The sequence below is a fragment of the Rhinatrema bivittatum genome, chromosome 8, assembly GCF_901001135.1.
Source record: "Rhinatrema bivittatum chromosome 8, aRhiBiv1.1, whole genome shotgun sequence".
NCBI lineage: Eukaryota > Metazoa > Chordata > Amphibia > Gymnophiona > Rhinatrematidae > Rhinatrema > Rhinatrema bivittatum.
The window spans coordinates 81,787,124-81,810,365 of NC_042622.1; the positions used below are offsets into that span (position 1 = coordinate 81,787,124).

The window sequence follows — 23,242 nt, forward strand, 5'->3', positions numbered from 1 at the left end:
AATAATAAAAAAAAAGTTACCTTTTAATGTATAAGGTTTTTATTATTTTCGCAATAACAGTACACTCAATGGAATCCGGCATTGGAGGGGTTACTCTGCACCTCCAGCGCCGCTACTTTACAATATATGCGAACTTCGTGAACTCTCCCTTCAATTATCCCTCCCCCCCCCCCCCTTTCCCAACAAATGAACCTAGTAATCATGCTGTGAGGGAGAAATAAAAATATTACGATACGATGCACCACAAATACAAGTCATATTGTCCACTTTCCAATAGAAAGTCCAAGTCAATCATTTAAAATTAGACTCCTAGAACTTCCAAAACTCTTCGGCGTTTCTGCGGTGCTGCGCGGGAGCCGAGGTCCTCCATGCATAACAGATGATGTAAATGATTTCTCCATTGCAACAGAATCACCTTTTTCCCCACCAAGCATGCCTTCAGAATGAATAACCCAATCCCTCTTTTTCTCTCTGGGAGTTTTGGTAAGCAGCCAAACAAAAACGTCATAGGTGTTATGGGCAATTTAAGAGCTAATAATGTCATGAGATATCGAGCAATGCACCCCCAAAACTGTCTAATAGGGAGGCATGCCCAAAAAGAATGAGATATCATGCCTACTGCACTATTACATCTTGTACAAAGATCAGAAAAGATAAGCTTTGACTGATAAGCTACTTGTACTGTCACATAAGCCCTGTGGAGAAATTTATACTGTATTTCTCTATAATACATATTGTCTGTGATGTGGGAAATTCGACGAGAGCATGCTCAGATTATTGTTAGCGATATCACAAACAGCCCATCTTTGTTCCAACGATCTACCAAAACCTGATAGGTGTCCGATTCAGAATGCTTAACCAGAAGCTTATAATATCTTGACATCGAGGGTATTTTACTACTTTCTAACATAAATAAATCTACTAATGAGTGAAACGCACTAGGACTCAACGTATCTGAAGGCAGGGATCTTATATAATGTTTCGCTTGCAAGTAGGGGAGAATCTGTGTTCGACTCACATGATACATGGACTGTAACTCCACGAAGGATAATAATTCCCCCTCGTCATTGAATAAATGACCTAGGCATGTTACACCTTTCTGTCGCCAGAGATGAAAACCTGCTGTTTGGGACCCAGGGGAAAAGTCCAAATTACCCTGTAGTGGTAAAAGGTATGCACATACCCGAGGGACCTTGATAAGTTTCATCACCGCCATCCAAGTCTGTCTAATAGGCGCAATAGATGGGGATTGAACCAAAATAGTAGGCAAAGATTGGGAAGGAGCTTGCAGGGCATAGTTTAAATCTAAGGGGGCCACCAAAGCTTGTTCAGCAGGGATTTGAATAAAAGAGGATTGGTCAAGAAGCCAATCTCATACAAGTCGGAGGTTACCCGCCAAGTTATACAACCCGATATCAGGAACTCCCAGGCCTCCCTCTCCTCAACACGCCCGTAAAGTTTGCAACGGGACACGGGATTTACCCCCACGCCAAAGAAAAAGCCTAAGCTCCTTATCCAATAAGGTCAAATCCTTGCGTTTAAGGTAGATTGGTAAGTTGGAGAGCACATAAAGCCACTTCGGCAATAGGACCATCTTAAACATGTTAATGCGCCCACTTAATGATAATGGCAGTCCTTTCCATGTACGCATTTTCTCTATGGTATAAGTCAACGAAGGAGGAATATTAACCTTATAGAGTGTATTGGGAGTCTGTGGAATATATACTCCTAGATATCTAATCAGCTCTGTCGTCCATTGTAGCGGAAAAGAGCCCACCCAGGTCTCCTTAAGAGTATCCGGAAATGCTAACGCCACCGACATCTCGGTGTTTAGGCGTAACCCCGCAAAACCACCAAAATCTTCAACCAAGTTTAAAAGAACTGGGAGGGAACGTTCAGGAGCAGTGAGGAATACCGCTACGTCATCAGCAAACGCTGCATATTTAAATATTTCCATTTGCATCCGTATTCCTCGTATTGCCAGAGTTTGTTGAATCGCTAATAGAAGAGGCTCTAGCTGCAGCAGGAACAACAGAGGGGAAAGAGGGCACCCCTGTCTCGTTCCCCTAGCCACTGGGAAGGGCTCTGACTGGGAACCATTCCCTAGTATCAGGGCCATAGGATTATTGTACAGCAGATGGATAGTATCCAGAAAAAAACCATTGAAGCCCATGGCCTGTAAGACATAGAAAAGGTATCCCCACTCCACCCTATCAAACGCTTTTTCAGCATCAAAACTAACCATTAAACAGGGGGTCTTCATCTGTTGACTCATGGCCATCGCAGCCAAGAGCTTCCTAACATTAGATAATAGATAGGGCATATCTCCTCCTAACAAATCCCACCTGGCCCTGTCCAATTAAAGTCGGGATCACTTGTGCCAGACGTTCAGCCATAATCCTGGCTAATAATTTCTGATCAGCATTTAACAATGAGATCGGGCGATATGCAGCCAGGGATTGCGAATCCTTACCCGGCTTGGGAATTAAAGTTATGTGTGCCATATTTGTATGGGCCGGGTATTCCCCAGAACGAGTTAATGCCAAAAAAGTACAGGCCAGCACAGGTTCCACTTGGTCGGCAAGGCATTTATAAAATTCGGATGTGAATCCGTCGGGACCAGGAGCTTTAAAGCGTTTCGCCTGGTGGATGGCCACTCTAACTTCCTCAGCTTCCAAGGGCCTATTTAGCCATTCCTTTTGCTCTAATTGGAGTCTAGGCATCGCTATATTATCACAAAATTGGGCACAGACCTCCGGGTTCCACCCCTCTGACGTATAAAGCGTCTGATAATAATGCTTAAATGGGGTTAAAATACTCTCTGTGTCAGTAATCATATGGCCCGGTTTTGGCCTTAACCGCCACTATGTGATGGGATTTACGAGTAGTCCGAATCAAATTAGCCATGAGTTTCCCCGATTTGTTACCATATTTGTAGAGTTGAAATTTATAGTATAGGATACTCTTTTTCGCTCGTTGATATAGGAGAGTGTTTAAAGCCCCCTGTAGAACCAGGTATTCCTTTCTAGCTAAACAATCATGAACATGGATCAACCTTCTTTTGGCTTGCTGCAATTGAGAAGTGAGAGTGAGTATTCGCTTATCTAGAGTTTTCCAGCGATGGACTACATAGGCTATAATATCTCCCCTAATGACCGCTTTGGCAGTATACCAAAATAAGACTGGATCGTGGAAATGAGAGGAATTCAATCACGCATATTCCTCCCATTTGTCTACAAGGTAACTTTTAAAGTGGGCGTCATCTGCTAAATAGTAGGGGAATCTCCAAAGCCGTGTGGGAAATTGTTTTACAGTTAATTGTAGATCTATCCAAATCGGAGCATGGTCAGAAATCAATATATCCCCAATTCCGGCATCATTCATGTTTGGAAACAACCTGCTACCCACCAAGAGATAGTCCAGTCGGGACCAGGTGGAATGCCCACAGGATAAATGGGTAAAATCTTTTTCCATCGGATGTAACGTGCGCCAAGCATCCAGTAACTGGAGTGATTTTTCTATATGGTGGAAGCTTTGACTTTGTCTCACATCATGTGTGGTACACTGGGATTTATCAATGTGGGGTTCTCATACCGCATTAAAATCTCCACCTAAAATTATAGTGTCTTCTACATAAGGGAGAAGGAGACACTGTATGGTTCTATAAAACCCTGGGGTGTAATTAGAGGGTGCACAGATATTACAAAGAACAAGCGTATAATCATATACTTTTATCACCAACAATAGATATCTCCCCTGAGGATCCTTTTGCATAGTTACTAATTTAAAAGGCAACTGCCTGTTTAACAGGATAGCCACACCTGCAGACCTGGAAGTTGCGGACGCATAATAAACATCGCCCACCCAACTCCTACAAAGTTTCTCATGCTCCAGGTCCGTCAGGTGGGTCTCCTGTAACAATGCAATATCCACTTGCTTTTTCTTCATAAAATTAAGGATCCTTGTTCTCTTAATTGGTGAGTTTATGCCACAGACATTCCAGGAAGCTATGCAAGTACCTAGGCTAGAGGAAATTGACTAGGAACATATAATGAAAAACAAATCAGAAATCGGGATCTTGGGTACCTTCCCAGCTGAGGCACCCAAGAGATTGTGTTTACAGAAAACATAAGTGGAAATTATCAATCACAGTTGCATCTATTTTCCCCACAGCTGGGGGGAGGGTGGGCGGTTGCGTGCATGGTGGTGGTCTCTATATTGTTGATAGAGGAGGGAAGGGGGAAACTCGGTAGGAAGCAGTATGGGCAGGGTAGGGAGGGGAGGGGGATGGGGTGGGAGTTTTGCATTAGTAAGGTAAAACTCCCACCCCATCCCCCTCCCCTCCCTACCCTGCCCATACTGCTTCCTACCGAGTTTCCCCCTTCCCTCCTCTATCAACAATATAGAGACCACCACCATGCACGCAACCGCCCACCCTCCCCCCAGTCCAGCCCCATCCACTGAATAACCAAACTGATAGAGCCAAAGCAACATTGACCCAGTACCAACACTGAAAATGGGAACCGGTCAGCAGGCACCAAATGTGAAATATGAGTCCATATCCAGATAAGTGAGCCAGCCCTCAGAGCCAATCTGTCTGTGCAACAGAGAGCTCACAATAGTTCAATAAGGAATGAAGAAAGCATAACATATATAGAGAGAAATCTGCAATTGAAACTGGCAAACATCCCGGTGATTTCAACTCCAGGTATCTGGAATCTCCTGATTCCTCAGATACAGCCTTCCTTCCCAGGTTTAGGATGTCTAGCTTTCAGCCCTTGGGTGCGTCTGCCCCTGCAGCCCTCTGCAGTTCAAAAAAAAAAAAAAAAATTTTACCTTTTAAAGTTAATTGATTTCAGTGCTTTGCAGGAGATGGTCCCATCTCCTGGCTCTTGCCGGACTTACGGGGGCTTCGCCCCTTGTGCTGGGCATAGCCTAAGTCCATGGTTGCTTCCTGGTGTGGGGACCGAGACTGGTGGTCCAGTCATTTGTCTCCCCCCTTCTGGCTGCCTAGGGAGCTTAGGGCTCCATTGCTTTTTGCTCAGTTTGGCTTCATAGAAAAAAAAAAATCTAAACTTTAAACTGTTTTTCAATTGGTATCGAACCGGCAGCCAGACACAGAGGAGTGTGCAGGCTTCACTCCCCTGCCTCCGCTCCTGCCGGCAGAGCTGCCAATCATCTATTTTTAGATTTTTTTTCTTCTTCAGCTCTCGGCTCCTCTTTGCTGAGGATGCCGAGGCCAGCTGCCTGCCTAGCCTGTGGGGAGCCCTCGTTGTGCCTATCGCGTGAGGGGCTCTGCTCTGCCGGGTGAGGAAGGCCCTCCTCGGCAGGGCAAGCAAATTTAGCCCGGGGATGGAATCCCTCGTGCATGGCCAGGCCGTTCCCGGGTCGGCAAACTGCGGGAACGGCGGCCATCTTGGGGATTTTGGCAGCTTTCGATTTGGAGCTGCCTGGAGCTGGGGAGCAAGAATTTCAGGATTTTCCCCCCGATTTAAGTCCCGAGGTCCCCCAGGATGAGGTCCCTGCCCCCCCCCCCCCCCCCCTCCCGGGAAATCAAGGCTTGATTTTCCTCCAATTTTGTTCTCCTCCTGCATAAATCATATTTGGCTAGCTTGCAGGAGGAGGAGGAGGAGGACCTTTCCCCAAGCCCCCCCCCCCCCCGATGAAAATTCTGCGCCCCGCTACCTGTTTTTCCTGTCTTGGAACCCCACGGGTCTGTTAGGGTGGCCCCTATCCCTGACCCCCAGGTGGCCCGAGTTACCCCGGATCCTGATCCCATGTCAGATTTAGCGAGCGCACTCCCACCCCTGGAGGGGGATGATCCTAGGGTCCTCCGCATGTTCCAGAGGGAGGAGTTGGAGCCCCTCATCCCATTTGTCCTTCAGGAACTGAGGCTGGAGGGGCCCTCTGCAGATACCCTTACGGCCTCCTTGCCCAAGGATATGGACCCGGTCCTGGCGGGACTCAGGGCTCCGGCAAGCGCTTTTCCCTTTCATCCTATGCATAAGTTGCTGCTCCTGCGGGAATGGGAGGCTTCCGAAGCGGGACTCTGGGTGGGGCGGGCTATGGACAATCTCTATCCCCTCCCGGAGGAATGCTTGGACAAGCTGAAGATTGCTACCGTGGACTCTTCTGTTTCGGCGGTCACCAAGCACACCACTATCCCTGTGATGGGATCGGCTCTGAAGGACAGACAGGATCGTAAGCTCGAGGCCCATCTGAAGCGTATCTTTGAAGTCTTGTCCCTGGGGGTCCAAGCGACTATCTGCAGCAGTCTCATGCAGCGGGCAGGTCTTAGGTGGGTTCAACAAGTACTCGGCACCCAGGACCTCCCGTCTGCAGAGGTGGAGCAGGCTGAACATTTGGAAGGCGTCATAGCATATGGGGCTGATGCGCTCTACGACCTTCTCTGCGTCCAGGTGAAGGCAATGGCCTCGGCGGTCTCTGCTAGATGGCTCCTCTAGCTGCGCAATTGGTCGGCTGACCCGTCCTCCAAGGCACTGCTGGGCATGTTGCCTTTCAAAGGTAAGTTGCTTTTTGGAGAGGACCTTGAGCAGCTTATTAATTCCTTGGGGGAAAACAAGGTTCATAAGCTACCAGAGGACTGTCCGAAACAATCTCGATCCTTTATGCCCTCCCGTCCTCGCTTCCGGGGGCAGAGGAGATATACGCCCCGAGGACGAGGTGGCTCCTCTAGGGGTTATTCTTCCCGGTCTCAATCTTGGTCTCAGCCCTTTTGTGGGTGTTGCTCCTTCCGCGACGGACACTCTCAGCGCGCCACCCCAAAGCCCGCCACACAATGAAGTTCGGTTGACCCATTCCTCGGTCCCTTTTCTGGGTGGTCGCCTCTCCCTGTTCTTCGAGGAATGGGTCAAAATTACGTCGGACCAGTGGGTCCTTGACATTGTCCGAGACAGTTACGCCTTAGAATTTGTTCGCGATCTACCGGACCTCTTCGTATTCTCCACATGCGGTCGTCTCAAGCGGGAGGCGGTGGAGCAAACCCTCGCCAGACTACTGAGTCTGGGCGCAGTTGTATCGGTTCCGAAGGAAGAGCTCGGCTCAGGCCAGTATTCTATTTACTTCATGGTTCCCAAGAAGGACTGGGCTTTTCGGCCGATCTTAGACCTCAAGAGGGTCAACCGGGCCCTCAAGATCCCACATTTTCACATGGAAACCTTGAGAGCGGTCATCGCGGCGGTTCACCCCGGAGAGAGTTCCTCGCCTCTCTCGATTTAACAGAGGCATACTTCCATATTCCGATTCACTGCGATTACCAAATGTATCTTTGCTTCCACATCCTCAACCAAGATTTTGAGTTTCGGGCGCTGCCTTTCGGCCTTGCTACCGCACCATGCACCTTCACCAAGGTCATGGTGGTGGTGGCGGCGGCCCTCCGCCGCGAAGGAGTCTTAGTCCACCCCTATCTGGACGACTGGTTTGTAAGGGCCAAGTCGGAGACTCTCTGCAGACAGGTGGTGGATCAGGTTCTAGCTCTCCTCGCATCTCTCGGCTGGATAGTGAATTTTCCCAAAAGCAAGCTTCAGCCTTTCCAGGTGTTAGAGTTCCTGGGAGCCCACTTCGATACTCGGATAGGCAAGGTGTTCCTCCCTTGTGCGCAGGCTATCAAGTTGATTGACCAGGTTCGGAATCTACTCTCTTCCGACGGCCTGGGACTACCTTCAGGCCTTGGGCTCGATGGCTTCCACCATCGACCTCGTCCCCTGGGCATTTGCTCATATGCGACCGTTACAGAGAGCTTTGCTATCCTGTTGGCAGCCGGTGTCGGAACAGTTCCAAGTAGTTCTCCCGCTTTCGGCCTCTACCGTCGCCGCCTTGCAGTGTTGGCTTTCGCTTCGTCATCTTCTCCGAGGAATGCCTCTCCAATCTCCACAGCGGACGATAGTAACCACGGACGCCAGTCTCTCGGGCTGGGGCGCAGTCTGCCAGTCCCAGTCCACTCAGGGGAGCTGGTCGCCGGTTCAGGCTCGTTGGCACATCAATCGGTTGGAGGCCTGGGCGGTGCGTCTGGCTCTGCAGGAGTTTCTGCCCCTGATACGCGGCAAAGCGGTGAGGGTTCTTGCCGACAACTCCACCACCGTAGCTTACATCAGTCGTCAGGGAGGCACTCGCAGTCGCCTGGTGGCCCTAGAAGCCAGCCGTCTCTTCGACTGGGCGGAACGGCATCTGGATTGCCTAGCGGCTTCCCACATAGTGGGCAAGGAGAATGTTCAGGCTGATTTCCTCACTCGCCAGTCTCTCGATCCGGGAGAGTGGGAACCCTCGGAAGAAGCCATGGATCTGATCGTCGACAGGTGGGCTTCCCCTCACCTGGACCTCATGGCGACCTTGCGCAATGCCAAGGCCAATCGGTTCTTCAGCCGCTGGAGAGAGCACAGCTCGGAGAGAGTGGATGCTCTGGCTCTTTCTTGGCCCGCGGACATCCTTCTGTACATGTTCCTCCGTGACCTCTGGTGGAAAAGTTCTCCGAAGAATAGAACTACACAGAGGGCCAGTGGTTCTGGTAGCACCCGAATGGCCTCGCAGACCATGGTTCGCGGATCTCGTCAACCTGGCGACGGACGGCCCTCTCTTCTCTAGGCCATCTTCCTTGTCTGCTTCAGCAGGGGCCTGTAATTTTTCGACCAGGCCGATCACTTTTGTCTAGCGGCCTGGCTTTTGAATGGAGACGCCTGAGGCGTAAGGGCTATAAGGAGGAAGTTATCTCCACTTTGCTGCGAGCTCGGAAGCAGTCGACTTCTCTAGTTTACGTGCGCGTTTGGAAGGTCTTTGAGACTGTTTGTGCAGAGTCTGGCGTCTCAGCACGCTCCGCTCCGGTCTCATTGGTTCTTTCTTTTTTACAGAAGGGTCTCTCCAAGGGCCTTTCATTCAGTTCCCTGCATGTGCAAGTTTCCTCTCTCGGCTCTCTCCTTGGACGGGTCGAGGGTCATCCCTTAGCGGGCCACCCGGACGTGGTTCGGTTCTTGAAGGGAGTCAAGCACCTACATCCGCCTGCTCTCTCTACTTGCCCATCGTGGAGTCTTAATCTTGTCCTCCGGGCCCTCTGTGTTGCCCTATTCGAGCCTCTCCGTCGAGCTACGGTAAAGGACCTCACGCTCAAGACAGTTTTTTTGTAGTCTCTATTTCTTCTGCTCGACGTGTTTCCGAGATCCAGGCATTGTCTTGTCGGGAATCTTTTTTGCGTTTTTCCGATTCAGGAGTTTCTCTCAAGTCGGTGCCTTCTTTCCTGCCGAAGGTTGTCTCCACTTTCCATGTCAACCAGTCGGTGGAGCTTCCAGCATTCTCCCCAGAGGAGATTGTGGGTACCGCTGGGAGCGATCTTCGCAGACTTGATGTCAAATGAGTTCTACTCTGGTATCTCCAGGTCACCAATGACTTTCGGGTCTCGGATCATCTTTTTGTCTTCTGGAGTGGTCCCAATCGGGGCAAACCGGCTTCTAAGACTACTATTGTGCGGTGGTTGAAAGAGGCGATTTCCTCGGCCTATCTTTGCCAAGGTTGGGCAGTTCCTGAGGGCCTAAAGGCTCATTCGTTGCGTTCTCAAGGTACTTCCTGGGCGGAGAGCCAATTGCTTTCTCCGCAAGAGATTTGCAGGGCCGCCACATGGATGTCCCTGCATACTTTTGCTTGACACTACCATCTGGATGTGCAAGCACCGGTTTTTGATTCTTTTGGGTGGCAAGTGCTTCGAGCTGGACTGTCTCTGTCCCACCCGGGTTAGGGAATCTTTGGTACATCCCACGGTCTGGACTGATCCGGGTATGTACAGGGAAAGGAAAATTAGTTCTTACCTGTTAATTTTTGTTCCTGTAGCACCACGAATCAGTCCAGACGCCCTTCCCTGTTTCTTTTTTTTACTGTCCACTCGAAGCTTGTTATTGCAGATTCTCAGAAGTTCATACTTCATTTTCTACTGAACACAGGACGATTACACCGGAAGCCTTGGTCGTTGAGAACCAAGTATATGCAAGAGCGCTTAGTTCTACCATGTTCTTTACAATGTTATTGCTCAATTGAGCTTTTTGGTTACTTGCTTGATCCTACTTACGTTTGTTGTTTTCTGCTTTGACAATGGTTATACTGAAGGGCTGCAGGGTAGGCTCTGTCCTGATATAGGATACCCTTTCAGTTTTGGTCTGTCTCCATCTGCTGGACAGGAGGCTCAACCCACGGTCTGGACTGATCCATGGTACTACAGGAACGAAAATTAACAGGTAAGAACTAATTTTCCTGTGCCTCGGCTACCGGAAGATAGGAATAAAAGATCTCAGCGTCCCTCTCCAAGAAGAACCAAGGGCAGAGGCTTGCAACGCTTTAGACCCTACAGGATCTCACGTTTCCAGGCACCTCATCCCTCCGCAAGGTCCCAGCCCTTTCGGAACTGACAAACCAAGAGAGGAGCAGGCCCGGGGGCAGGCTCCAGCCGTGCTCCACAATGAGAATGGGCCCGACCCATCCACAGGAAGAGAAAATAGGGGGTCGACTTACCCTCTTCTACCAAACATGGGTCGAGATCACATCGGACAAATGGGTACTAAACATCATTCAAAAAGGTTACTCTGGAGTTCCGCAGCATCCCTCAAGACAAATTTATGATGTCACCCTGCCACTCCCACACAGTGAAACTGGCAGTGGAAGCCACCCTGACAAGACTACTCAGTCTGAAAGCAATAACTCCGGTTCCCACGCCCCAACAAAATACGGGGCGCTATTCCATCTATTTTATCATTCCCAAAAAGGAAGGATCATTCCGACCCATCTTGGACCTCAAGAACGTCAACCATCATCTGCGGATACTACACTTCCGCATGGAGACTCTTCGCTCAGTCATAATGGCAATACAACCAGGAAAGTTTCTGACCTCCCTGGACCTCTCCGAAGCCTACCTTCACATTCCAGTCCATCAAGATCACCAGCGTTTTCTACTCTTTGTGATACTGGGTCACCATTATCGGTTCCGAGCACTACCCTTCGGCCTAGCAACCGCCCCCAGAACATTCTCCAAAATTATGGTGGTCGTGGCGGTAACACTGAGGAAGAAAGGGATTCTTGTATACCCTTACCTGGACGATTGGCTAAATCAGGGCAAAGTCTTCGGGAGAGAGCTGGCAGGTGACCAGCAGAGTCAAGAGCATACTACAGGAACTCGGTTGGGTTGTGAACACGAGCAAGAGTAGTCCGCAGCCCTCTCAATCTCTAGAGTACCTGGGGGCCCTTTTCGACACCAAACAAACAAAGTCTTCCTCCCTCCCCCGAGAAGGAAACTGATGGAACAATTCGATGATTGATGACCAATGCACTCCCCAAGGTATGGGACTATCTTCAAGTCTTTGGCCTCATAGCATCAACCCTGGAGGTCATTCCGTGGGCTAGGGCTCACATGTGAACGCTCCAATGCTCCTTACTGTCACTACTCAATTCGCCTCCAGCTACCAGCGGAGGTACATTCTCAGCTTCAGTGGTGGCTACAGGAAGACCACCTAAGCAGAGGAGTAAGCCTATCCCCACCGAACTGGATCTTGCTCACTACGGATGCGAGCCTGCGAGGGTTGGGAGCCCACTGTCAGGAGCTGGCGGCCCAGGGACAATGGAACAAGGAAAAGGCAGAATGGAACATAAACCGCCTGGAAGCTCGAGCAGTCAGACTAGCATGCCTGCGATTCAGCCACAGACAGGGAAGGAAAATTAGTTCTTACCTGCTAATTTTCATTCCTGTAGTACCACGGATCAGTCCAGAATCTGCCTACTTTATAGAGGTGGAGAACCTTCCGCTCAGCTGTACTACTTATTTGCTATGCAGACTGTTATTCAGCATTTTATTAGGAGTTTTGCAAGTTTTGCAAATGCGTTTTTTTTGCTTGGGTATATATCAATACTGAGGAACTGCAGGTGGCACTAGGGCTTATCAAGCAGTGTCAGTGAAACTTTCTCTTGACTCTATCTGCTGGCACGGATGTATAAACCCAGGAGTCTGGACTGATCCGTGGTACTACAGGAACGAAAATTAGCAGGTAAGAACCAATTTTCCTATTACTATCTGAGGCTGTCAGGCCCTGATCAAGCGAGGATCAGTCTCTGATGGTGATTGACTCCTTTTTCTAGAATTTTGAAGTTTAATCTGGAGCCTCTGCTCTGGATAACAGTAACAGACACCAACCTCTCTGGATACAAAGCTCAATGAATGGACTAGTTTGTGAAGGGACAAAGGAAGAAGCAGGGAGGTCCATAAATCGATTGGAGACAAGAGCATTTCAGCTGGCACTGGAACATTTTGTGGACCTTATAGGAGGACAAGTGGCGAGGATTTTATCAGACAGTGTTACATCAGTAGCTCATGTGAATCATCAAGTTGGCTTGAAGAGCCCTCAGGTTGCTGAGAAGGTTAATCCTGCTTCTTCAATAAATGGCAAAAATCACCTGAGGAATCTTATCAGCCTTGTGCATAGCCAAAATGTACAACATCTAGTCAGATTAAGTCATTTGGAATATCGTAGATCTGGGAGAGTGGTCTTTATCTCAAGAGGTCTTTGATCAGATAATTCTCAAATGGTGAACTCCACTAATAGATTTGATGGATGTTTCCATGAATGCAAAGATTTAGAGATTTTTCAGTCACTGGAAAGACAAGGGATCATCAGGTCTGGATGCGCTAGTGCAGAATTGGGTGACATAATCCCTTCTGTATATATTCCGTCTGTGACCAATGATAAGAGTTCTGCACAGGATTGCCCAACATCAGGGTCTGGTTATTCTAGTAGCTCCAGATTGGCCAGAATGTTCATGGTATGCCGATCTGCTGAAGCTGCAGGATAGAACTCCATTACAGCTTCCTCAAGACATAAATCTTCTCTCACAAAGTCCAGTTCTTCATGAGGATCCATCTCACTTCTCTTTTATGGCCTGGCCTTCATGTCTGTAAGGTTTGGAACATTGGTGTTCTGTTGGGCGGATAGTTTCTAGGAGTGTTTTAATTCCTTGCATTCTTGAACTTCTTCAGAATGGGCTTACTAAAGGGTTAGCGCTCAACTCTTTGAAGATTCAGGTGGCAGCTATACCTTGTTAGACAGTGTGTACAAGACAAACCTTTATCAGCCCGTCCTGATCTTTCTTCTTGAGAAAGGGTGTGAAGTACATTAGACCTACGACCTACTACTACTACTACTTTCTACTTACTACAATCACGCCTAAAATTTAAAAGCAGCTTGAAAAAGGTAAGTCTTCAGATGGGATTTAAAAACGACGAAACACAGAGCATGATGCACCAGTTCAGGAAGACTATTCCAAGCATAGACCTCCATTGAGAGACCCAGTTCCTTCTTGGGTTTTGAACTTAGAACTTGCTAAAAAAGATAACATTATCCTTGAACCTCTTGACCTTGAAAGTAGCCTTTCTAATTGCTGTTGGATCTGTGAGGCTTGTATCAGAATTGCAGGCTTTGTTGTAGCAGGGAAACTTGCTTGGTAATTACTCAGGATTCGGTCAAAATTCATACAGTTCCATCATCCTTCTGAAAGTGGTATTGTTTTTCCATCTAAATTGAGCGGTCTCTTTGCCTTCTTTTAGTAAGCATCTTAAAAGCCAAGATTTCCCAAACTGGGATTTCTTGAATGTCCAAAAAGCTTTATTGAGATGTTTGAAAATGACAATTTATTTCAGAAAATCTGATCATTTGTTTTGTACTGTACGCTGGTCCATGCAAAGGTGAAATGGCAGCAAATGTTTTCATAGCTCGATGGATTAAGTCAATACTGCGGCTTTTATAGATGGCGGAAAAATTTTGCCCAAACAGGTCAAGGCACTTTCCACCAAAGCCCAAGAGACTTCTGGGCAGAACTGTAGTTGGTATCTCATCAGGACATCTGTAAAGCAGCAACATGGTATTCTCTACATTCTTTTTCAAAGCATCATCATTTGGACATCATATCTGCCAAATATAGCTTACTTTTAGTTAGCAACGTTTTTATTCAAAGGGAGACGTGAATGGACATCTTGAGACTTAATAGGTGTGTAATCTTTTTGTTCTATCTTCTAGTTTTCTAAGTTCTAAATTTCCTGCTATCAATGTTTCTAATTTGTTGGAAACCCTTTGGTATTATGGGGTTTTTAATGGTTTGTGGAGTTAGCTTGCTATAGATAATACTGGCAGGCTGAGGTCAGTACAGGTGCCGATAAATGATGACATCAGCAAGCTTATTACTCTGTCTCCATCTGCTGGTCAGTGAGCATAGCCCACACATCTGGACTGTACTCAAGAAAAGGAAATTATCAGGGAAGGGTAAACTTCTTCATGGTCATGTCTGCTCCTTCTCCACTCACACAGTGCCTGTCTTCAAGTCCACAATCACTTGTGTGCAATCTATTTTTCTCTCCTTCCTATCCTCTTCACTGCTCTTTCCCAGGTCACGAGGCTGCGTTTGCTGCCTTCCTCTGCTGTCTCTGCAAAATTGGGGTTCTGAAGGTTGATGATCAACTGGCCATTGTGTTCAAGGTGTTTAACAGGTAAGCATGAACTATAAACCAAATCAGTGCGATATAGAGTGTGGACTGGTAGAAGTAGGATTTAGGATGTGGCTGAAGGGACCAAGGGTGGGTGCAAGAATGTGCTGATGTATGAGTCCAGGTTCGGTGCTGACGTGTGCTGACATGTGCAGACTCACACCCTAGGACAATGGTGTAGGACATGTGCTGGGGTGTGAGTCTAGACTAGTAGGTTATTGGATGCCCGTGGCAGTAACTGAACATATTGTAACTTCTGAGCTATGGCTGTGTGTCTGGTCCCTAGTATAGCACTCTGCTCCTCTTTCTCTTTAGGACTAAGGTGCTTAGTCCTAAAGAGAAAGGAACAGGAATTCCCTGTACACACCCAGATCAGTCCAGATTCCTGGATTTTGCCTTCCTTTCAGCAGATGAGATAGAGAGAGTTTTACTGACACTGCTATTTAACCACATGTGCCACCTGCAGTTCCTCGGTCCAGCAGATGGTAGATGGGTGCAGAACCTGCAGTTCTGCAGCTGAGACAATTTTTTTTTCTTTTTGAGCCTAGTGGGTTCTTCCCTGTCCGGTTGAGGCGGGCAGGCTGGGGGTTGGTGACCCTTGTGTGACCTCGGCCTGTGCTCCAGTGGGGTGTAAATCTGGTGGTCCAGATCCCTCCCTTCACGAGGCCACTTAGGTGGCTGCAGGCTTCAGGTAGGCTTTTGATCTGAGGCAGCCTATTTTTTATGTATTTATTTATTTATTTAGGTGTTGTGTATCAGTTAGTAAAGGTTCAGTAAAGTTTAAAGGAAAAAAAAAAGAGAGAGGCAAAACCCAGGAGTCTGGACTGACCTGGGGTACTATAGGAACGAAAATTAGTAGGTAAGAACCAATTTTCCTTTCCCTATTCCTGTACGTACCCCAGATCAGTCCAGACAAGTGGATTTTGTATCCCTTCCAGCAGATGGAGGCAGAGAACCAAAGAGTTTGAAGCACAGCTACATAACCTAGAGTGCCACCTGTAGTCCCTCAGTATTGCTCTATCTCCAGCAGATAGTAGAGCTGCAAACCTGCAGTCTGGAGTTTAAAAAAAAAATGTAAGAAATTTGAGAGAAGAAGGGTAGCTCCCTGAGGTGTTAGGTTCCTCCGTGGGCCATCCCTCACATTGAGCCGGGCAAGCAGGGGGTTAGAAATCCCTGAGCAGCTTGACCTGCAGCAGTTCCAGGGAGCTGACAGCCAGGGTTGCTGGTTCCCTCTATGTTCCTTGAGGCTTCTTCCCAGATTCCAGCAGCAGGAAAGTATCTTTAGGGATTTTTCTGTCTTTCTGCTGTGGTTTCCTTGATGGCTGGGCTGCTCCTGCCTCCGTAAAAGGTTTTATATAAAAAAAAAAAAAAAAGCTGAGCGGCGGTGTTCGGCTCTTTCCTGGCAGGTCAAGGCAGGCCAGATCTGGTAGGCAGCGTCACGGGGACTGCTACTTGCAGCGATCGGCTTGGGGATCCAGGCTGAGCTGCATGGCTGTTTTTTCCTTCACTTGCCTGTATTGATTTAGTTTCCTGCTCGCCGCAACCACACAGTGAGGTGCATGCCTGACCGTGTGTGTCTAAATATGGCGCCACTGGCTGAATCGCACCGCAGTAAAAGTTGCTGCTCGTGTGGGCGGCCCCGGGGCAGCTTAATGCACAGGTTTTATGCTGTAATTATGCTTCAGGCGGGGAACGCTCCTCGGGAAGGGGGCCAAGCCCAGGCGCAAGACCACTCGATCCCAGGGTCCAGTTGCTGACTCAGCGTGGGATCTGAAGGGTCTTGCTGATAGGGGGAAAACAAGATCCAGGAGGAGAAGTGGCTTAGGCACGGAGATTCCCCTCCCCCTATTTTCACCAGTTTTTGCATCAGCACAGGAATTGGGGAAGGAGGATCTGGCCAGTCCTGGGTCTGATGAGGAGAACAACTTGGGTTTGTCCATGGACTTTGTTTTCCTTATGCACAAGGCATACCTGGCCAGGAATATTGTGGGGGCTAAGCGATCTGCGGGCCCTCTGGTTCATACTGCTCCGAAGGTGCCATGGGCTTCCTCAATTAGGGGGTCAGGAGAACTTCTCCGCCACCTGGGACTGGATCCTGGTTGTTGGGGGGACTCTTACCTGGATGACCCAGATTGATCCCAGGGTTGTGCCTGTGGACCTTGGGGATCTGGTAGATCCCGATCAGGAGTAGATAAGGACATGGTGGATCCGGAGGAGATTCTGGTATCGGAAGGTGATGATTCCTGTGTGGTTCGGGTTTTTCGTAAGGAGCTGAAGTCGCTTATTCGCCATATTCTGCAGGAGCTGGGGATTAAACTGGTCCAAGAGGAGTTGGATAGTGAGGGGGTGGACCTGGCCTTGGATGGTCTCTGAGGGCTGCCTACGGCTTTTCCGCTCCCAAAGAAGGTCAGGGAGCTGGTAAGCTGGGAGTGGATTCTCCCGGAGGCGGGCCTGAAGTTGTATCTATGGCGAAGTTGTATCCTCTGACTGAGGAAGTGCTTCAGCTGTTGGAGTTGCCCAAGAATTCTTCAGTGTCAGTGGTTACCAAGAAGACGATCCCGGTGGCAGGATCAGCGGCCTTAAAGCATGTGCAGGATCATAATCATTTGTCACGGATGTTCGAGGTCTCTGCTTTGAGTCTGCAAGCTGCAATCTGTAGTAGCCTCATGCAAAGGGCATGTTTGTGCTGGGTCCAGAAGGCTCGAGAAGCTTTCATCCGTGACTGGCACTGATAGCCAGGCAGCCCAGGTGGAGGCCGGAATTGTGTATGTGGGGATGCTCTTTACAATTTGATCCGGACTTCAGCCAGGAGTATGGTTGCGGCAGTCTCAACCCAACGCTTGTTATGGCTGCGAAATTAGTTGGCTGACATATGGTGCAAGTCGCAACTCTGTAATTTCCCCTTCAAGGGAAAATTGCTGTTTGGGGAGGACTTGGAGCAGTTGATCAAAGTGCTGGGAGAATCAAAGAGCCATAAACTGCCAAAGGACAGGAAGGCAGCTTGGAAAAATATTCCACCTTGTTCCCATTTTGGGAAGGTCACTGTCTTTGTTCCTCGAAGAGTTCCGTGCCATTTGGGGGGCAGAGGCAGGGTGCCAGGCAGCAGCAGCCCTCTCGAGGAGCCCATACAAATCCCAGAGAGAGCTCCGGCCAAGTGGCTGCGGCCGGTAAGACCTCTCAATGTGGCCTGTGGGGCTTGTTGGACTCTTGGTCTGACCCAGTATGGCAATTTCTTATGTACATTTACCCAGTCAATATTGGAGTAATTGAAATCTCCCATTATTACTATACTGCCAAATTGGTTAGCTTCCCTGATTTCTCTTAGCATTTCATCATCTGTCTGACCATTTCGGCCAGGTGGACGGTAGTATACTCCTATCACTATACTCTTACCCAACACACATGGAATTTCTACTTCCTTTGGCGAGAGTGTGTTGCGTGGGGATCTTTCATGACCCGCCCAGTATAGGGTTGCTTTGGTGCATCCCACTTGTCTTGATTGATCTGGGGTATGAACAGGAAAGGAAAATTGGTTCTTACCTGCTAATTTTTGTTCCTGAAGTAGCACAGATCAGTCCAGAGACCCATGCCTGTGTAATGTTTGCTCAAGACGTTGTGGCAAGTCCATCTTAGGTCACATTTTCTGGGAAGAACTGTCAGGTTGTACATAGAGCCTTCAGAAGATGGCCTGGTTGGTTGGTTCTTCCTTGGACTACTGATGTTTATGCTGTGTTCAAGAGTTTTTCTATTGTTTGAGTTAAGTGTTTTTCCTGTTGATAGCTGAGCTGAATTAGCCATGCTGTCATGGGAACTGCCACTCAGGGCCCAGGAGGCGGAGCTTTACCAAGCAGAGTGTCGAGTTTTCAGTTGCTGCGGCTGCACGTGTGTTCCCGCGCAGGAAAGTAACAGATTCTCCTCTGTTTTTGCGCGCGCGGGAACGCACGCGGAGCTTGTTTCTCCTCTCTCTAACAATTTTTTTCAACAACGATGTCAAAGAAACTCTCTGGGTTTAAGCCGGGTCCATGCGGTAAAGTCATGTCTGTCACCGCTGCCTTGGACCGGACCACAGTCAGGCGGACTGTGAATTTTGCCAACAAATGTTGCCTTGAGCCCAACGCCATCGGGCCTACAAAATGAGGGACTTACGGGAGGAAAATCCTCCTTCCGAGGTGCATTCGTCTCCGGGCCCAGCTAAACAGTTGGGTCCGTCAAAGAAAAGAGCCTCGTCGTGGGATCCTCAGGCCTCCAGGACTGGAGGTAAGGATAGCCGACGACAGCAGGTGCTATGCGGAGCCCAGGGATCTGGGCCGCAAACATTTATTACGTCCGCCCTCACTGCTTCGCAGTATAAGGAGCCGAGACACTCACAAGCGCCCTCTAAGAAAAGGAGGGCCCAGCCACCACCACTCCCTACAGAAGCACCTCCGGGAAGGATCTGAGCTCACTTTTTCGCCTGGGAGACCATAAAGAAATCAGGAGGCTATCGTCCAATTCTGGATCTTCGGGAATTGAACAAATTGATTGTCAAAGAGAAATTCAAGATGGTATCATTGAAATCCATTCTTCCCCTCTTACAACCCAACGATTGGATGTGCTCCATAGACTCCATCCTCATGGCAATATCTTTGTTTTCAATACAAACATCAGCATTACCAGTACAAGGTTCTTCTCTTTGGCCTCTTGGCAGCACCCAGAGTATTCACCAAATGCATGGTAGTGGTGGTAGCCTACCTTCATCAGCAGGGTATGACAATCTTTCCATACCCTGGACGATTGGTTAATAGTAGCTTCAACTCCAACCCTCCTGAGGGAACATCTTCAACAAGTAATCAATTGTTTACAGGGATTGGGATTAGTGATCAGCTTTCCAAAATCAACGTTACAACCTCCTCAATTTCTACAATTTATCAGAGCTCGTCTGGACACCTCACACACCAGAGTGTATCTTCCGGACGACAGGAAACAAGAAATGCGTTATCTGCTCCACTCCCTACATGCAACTTGGTACCTGACGGCTCGGGAAATCTTAACAGTCTTGGGTCACATGGCAGCAGGGAATTTCACGGTTCCAAACACAAGACTACACATGAGACTCTTACAGTGGGGACTAAAATGCCAATGGAAGCAACATTCATAACCGTTGACGAAACGTCTATTGCAGATGTCCCAAATGAAGAAAGATATCACTTGGTGGCTCCTCAAGCCCACATTAGACAAGGGAGCGTTGTTCAACCCTCCGACACACAACGCAGTCCTCACCACCGATGCGTCGCGCAAGGGTTGGGGAGCACATCTCGACCTGTTCGAAACAGGGCCTTTGGTCAAAATCAGAACAAACCCTTCAAATAAATTTGCTAGAACTCAGAGCGATACGCACTGCCCTACAGACCTTTCAAACATATCTGCAGGGTCGAAGAGTCATGATCTACACGGACAGCCAAGTAGCGATGTTCTACATAAACAAACAAGGAGGGTCCGGTTCATGGTCCCTCTGCAAGGAAGCCCTCCAGATCTTCCACCATGCACATCGACATTCCATACATTTGCAAGCTACTTACCTTCCGGGAGTGGCCAATACCAGAGTGGACAGGTTAAGTCGCATATTTCACCCGGTCGCTCAATCCAGAGATAGTACAAGAGATCTTCGCTCGATGGGGTGTTCCGTCGATAGACCTGTTTGCTACAGAAGCCAACACTCAACTTCAACGGTTCTGCTTGATTTGGCCCAGTCACCTGCGGATTGCTCAGGACGCCTTCCTCATTCCGTGACGTCCAATCTCCTGTATGCCTTTCCGCCAATTCCATTTATCACCAGGACAATTAAAAAATGCATAATGGACGGAAGTCAGCTGATCCTCATTGCCCCAGCTTGACCCAGACAACCATGGTACAGCTATCTCTTACACCTTTTGATCGAACCTCCGATTCGATTACCAGATCAACCAGATCTTCTTTTAATTCAAGAGCAAGGCGTGCTCATTCACCTGCTCCACTCATCCCTCCATCTGACTGCATGGAGATTGAACGGACGATATTGACTGCCCAAGGTGTCTCAGCTGCAGCCCAAATGATTCTTCTGGAATCTAGAAAACCATCAACTAGGCGCAGTTATAGTTTCAAATGGAAGCATTACTCTACCTGCCGTACAGCAAATGGTATTCCACCGATAGACTGTTCACCGGAATTACTCATGGACTATCTCCATTCCCTTTACATGACAGGCTTGTCAACATCGTCCATAAGAGTTCATCTGAGTGCTATATCAGTCTACCACAGACCAGTTAATAATCACTCTGTCACTGGACATCCTTTGTTATCTCGCTTTATCAAAGGCTTAATACATCTTCGACCACCAGTTACTAAGCCACCGATTCCATGGAACCTCAACATACTACTAGAACAATTATTGCTCGCACCGTTCTAACCATTGGATTCTGCGAATATCAAATACCTCACATGGAAAGTTGTCTTCCTCGTAGAGGTAACATCCCCACGATGGGTTAGTGAACTTCAAGCATTGGTTCACTACGACCCATACCTGCAATTTTACCACAACAAGGTGGTACTCAGAACTCATCCAGCCTTTCTCCCAAAAGTAGTCTCTCAATTTCACCTCAATCAATCTATAGAACTTCCAACTTTCTTCCCAAAGCCTCATTCTAATGATAGGGAGCGTTTATTGCACACGCTAAACTGTAAACGTGCATTGTCATATTACAAAGAAAGAACGCAAATGACTGATCGTGCATCTCAACTTTTTGTCTCCTTTAACCCGAATGCCCTGGGCTTACCAGTAGCCAAACGGACCATATCCAGCTGGATTTATTTATTTATTTAGCATGTTTTGTATACCGTGTATTAGGTTTTGCCATCATAACGGTTTACAGGACAAAAATATTAGTATAGTAACATTAGGGTTTTAACATAGAATTTCCTAGATCATGTTGGGTTACATTGGGGAAGGTAATAGTGGGTAAGTTTATATAGAAAATGTTCTTAGATGCCTATTGTAGATTTCATGGTTGTGTTGATCTTTCATGGGTTGATAGGCTGGTGTCTCTGTTTTCATGGAGTTGTCTGGTTGGAAGTCTGTTGGTGTTGGTGGTTAAGATCATCTGAGAAGGCTCTGGTAAAAAGCCAGGTTTTTAGGTCTTTTTTGAATGTTTTGGTGTCAAATTGAGTTCTTAGATAATGGGGTAAAGAGTTCCATAGAGATGGGCTGGCGATGGATTATACAGTGTATCCAGTTTTGCTATAACAAACAGAACTTATGCCTCCCTGCTATTCCCCGTGCTCATCAGGTCAGAGCCATGTCAACTTCAATAGCACATCTCAGGAATGTGCAGCCAGTGGACATTTGCAAAGCGGCCACATGGTCGTCTCTTCATACCTTCACTTCTCATTACTGCCTAGACAACAGTCAGCAGCGGATGCAAAGCTAGGTCAAGCTGTACTGCAGGCTTTTTCAACGTAACATACTCGACTACCACACTTCAATGATCAAGCAAACTTATCACAACTATCCTAACGTGTGATTGGGAGCTTGGGACTCCCATGACAGCATGGCTAATTCAGCCCTGCTATCAACAGGAAAAAGCAAGTTTGCTTACCATAAACTGTGTTTCCATAGATAGCAGGATGAATTAGCTATGCGGCCCCTCCCTCCTCCCTGGTAGTCGCCCTTCTGTTCAGCTATGCTCAAGCTTAGATACAGACTGAGGAGAATCTGTTACTTTCCTGCGTGGGAACACACGCGCAGCCACACAGACTGAAAACTTGACACTCTGCTTGGTAAAGCTCCACCTCCCGGGCCCTGATTGGCAGTTCCCATGACAGCATGGCTAATTCATCCTGCTATCTACGGAAACACCGTTTATGGTAAGCAAACTTGCTTTTCCCCTTATTTATACAATAGTTAGGGTGGTTGATCTCTAATTTGGCTTGGTTACATGTCAATACTGAGGAACTGCAAGTGGCACTCTGGTTATGTAGCTGTGCCTCAAACTCTTTGGTTCTCTGCCTCCATCTGCTGGTAGGGATGCAAAACCCACTTGTCTGGGCTGGTCTGTGGTACTTCAGGAACGAAAATTAGCAGGTAAGAACCAATTTTCCTAAAGACACTATTCCCCCGCTCTCTCACCCTGAGAGGCGTGAATACTCTGTCCCCCGACTTCAGCCCCCATCATGCTCACAGGTGTGAATGCTTTCTCTTCCCCATCTACCTCATAAGTGTGAATACTCCCACGCTTGCCCTCGCCTTCACAGGAGTGAATATTCCTTTCCCTGTATGTACCGGATCAGTCCAGGCTCCTGGGTTCATACATCCGTGCCAGCAGGCGGGGACAGAGAAAGTAAAACTGCCACTGCTTTAACTATGATGATGCCCCCTGCAGTTTCTCAGTATTTCTAGTCTCCCAGCAGGGCAGGTCGGATGCTTGAACCCTGCAGTTTGATTTAGGATTTTTAGTAAATTACTACCAAGCCATTAGGCTTTTATTCTGAATACGTTTTAGTAGTGCTGTCGCCCAATGGCCAAAGAGGAGGGGGAACTTCAAACCCACTCTGTCCCCATTCGCCTCTACTTTCTGCAGTGTGTGTGGGGGGGGGGGGGGGGAATGTATGTATTTGTGTGTGTATATGTATGTATATATAGGTTGGGGGTAGCATTGCTGTTTCATAGAGCCATACTGCAGGTTTATAATGGTTGCATATTTCTTTCCTTCT

General features: G+C 48.1%; 1 protein-coding gene across 4 annotated transcripts in view; it reads left to right on the forward strand.

Annotated features, from left to right (window-relative positions):
• The window catches only part of PTPA (protein phosphatase 2 phosphatase activator), a 75,795-nt gene that overhangs the window by 18,418 nt on the left and 34,135 nt on the right, over positions 1-23,242 (forward strand). For all 4 annotated transcript variants that reach the window (XM_029612043.1, XM_029612045.1, XM_029612042.1 and 1 more), the window contains one exon: positions 14,422-14,521. In XM_029612043.1, coding sequence (XP_029467903.1) covers positions 14,422-14,521 — 100 coding nt within the window. The remainder of the gene's footprint in view (positions 1-14,421; positions 14,522-23,242) is intronic.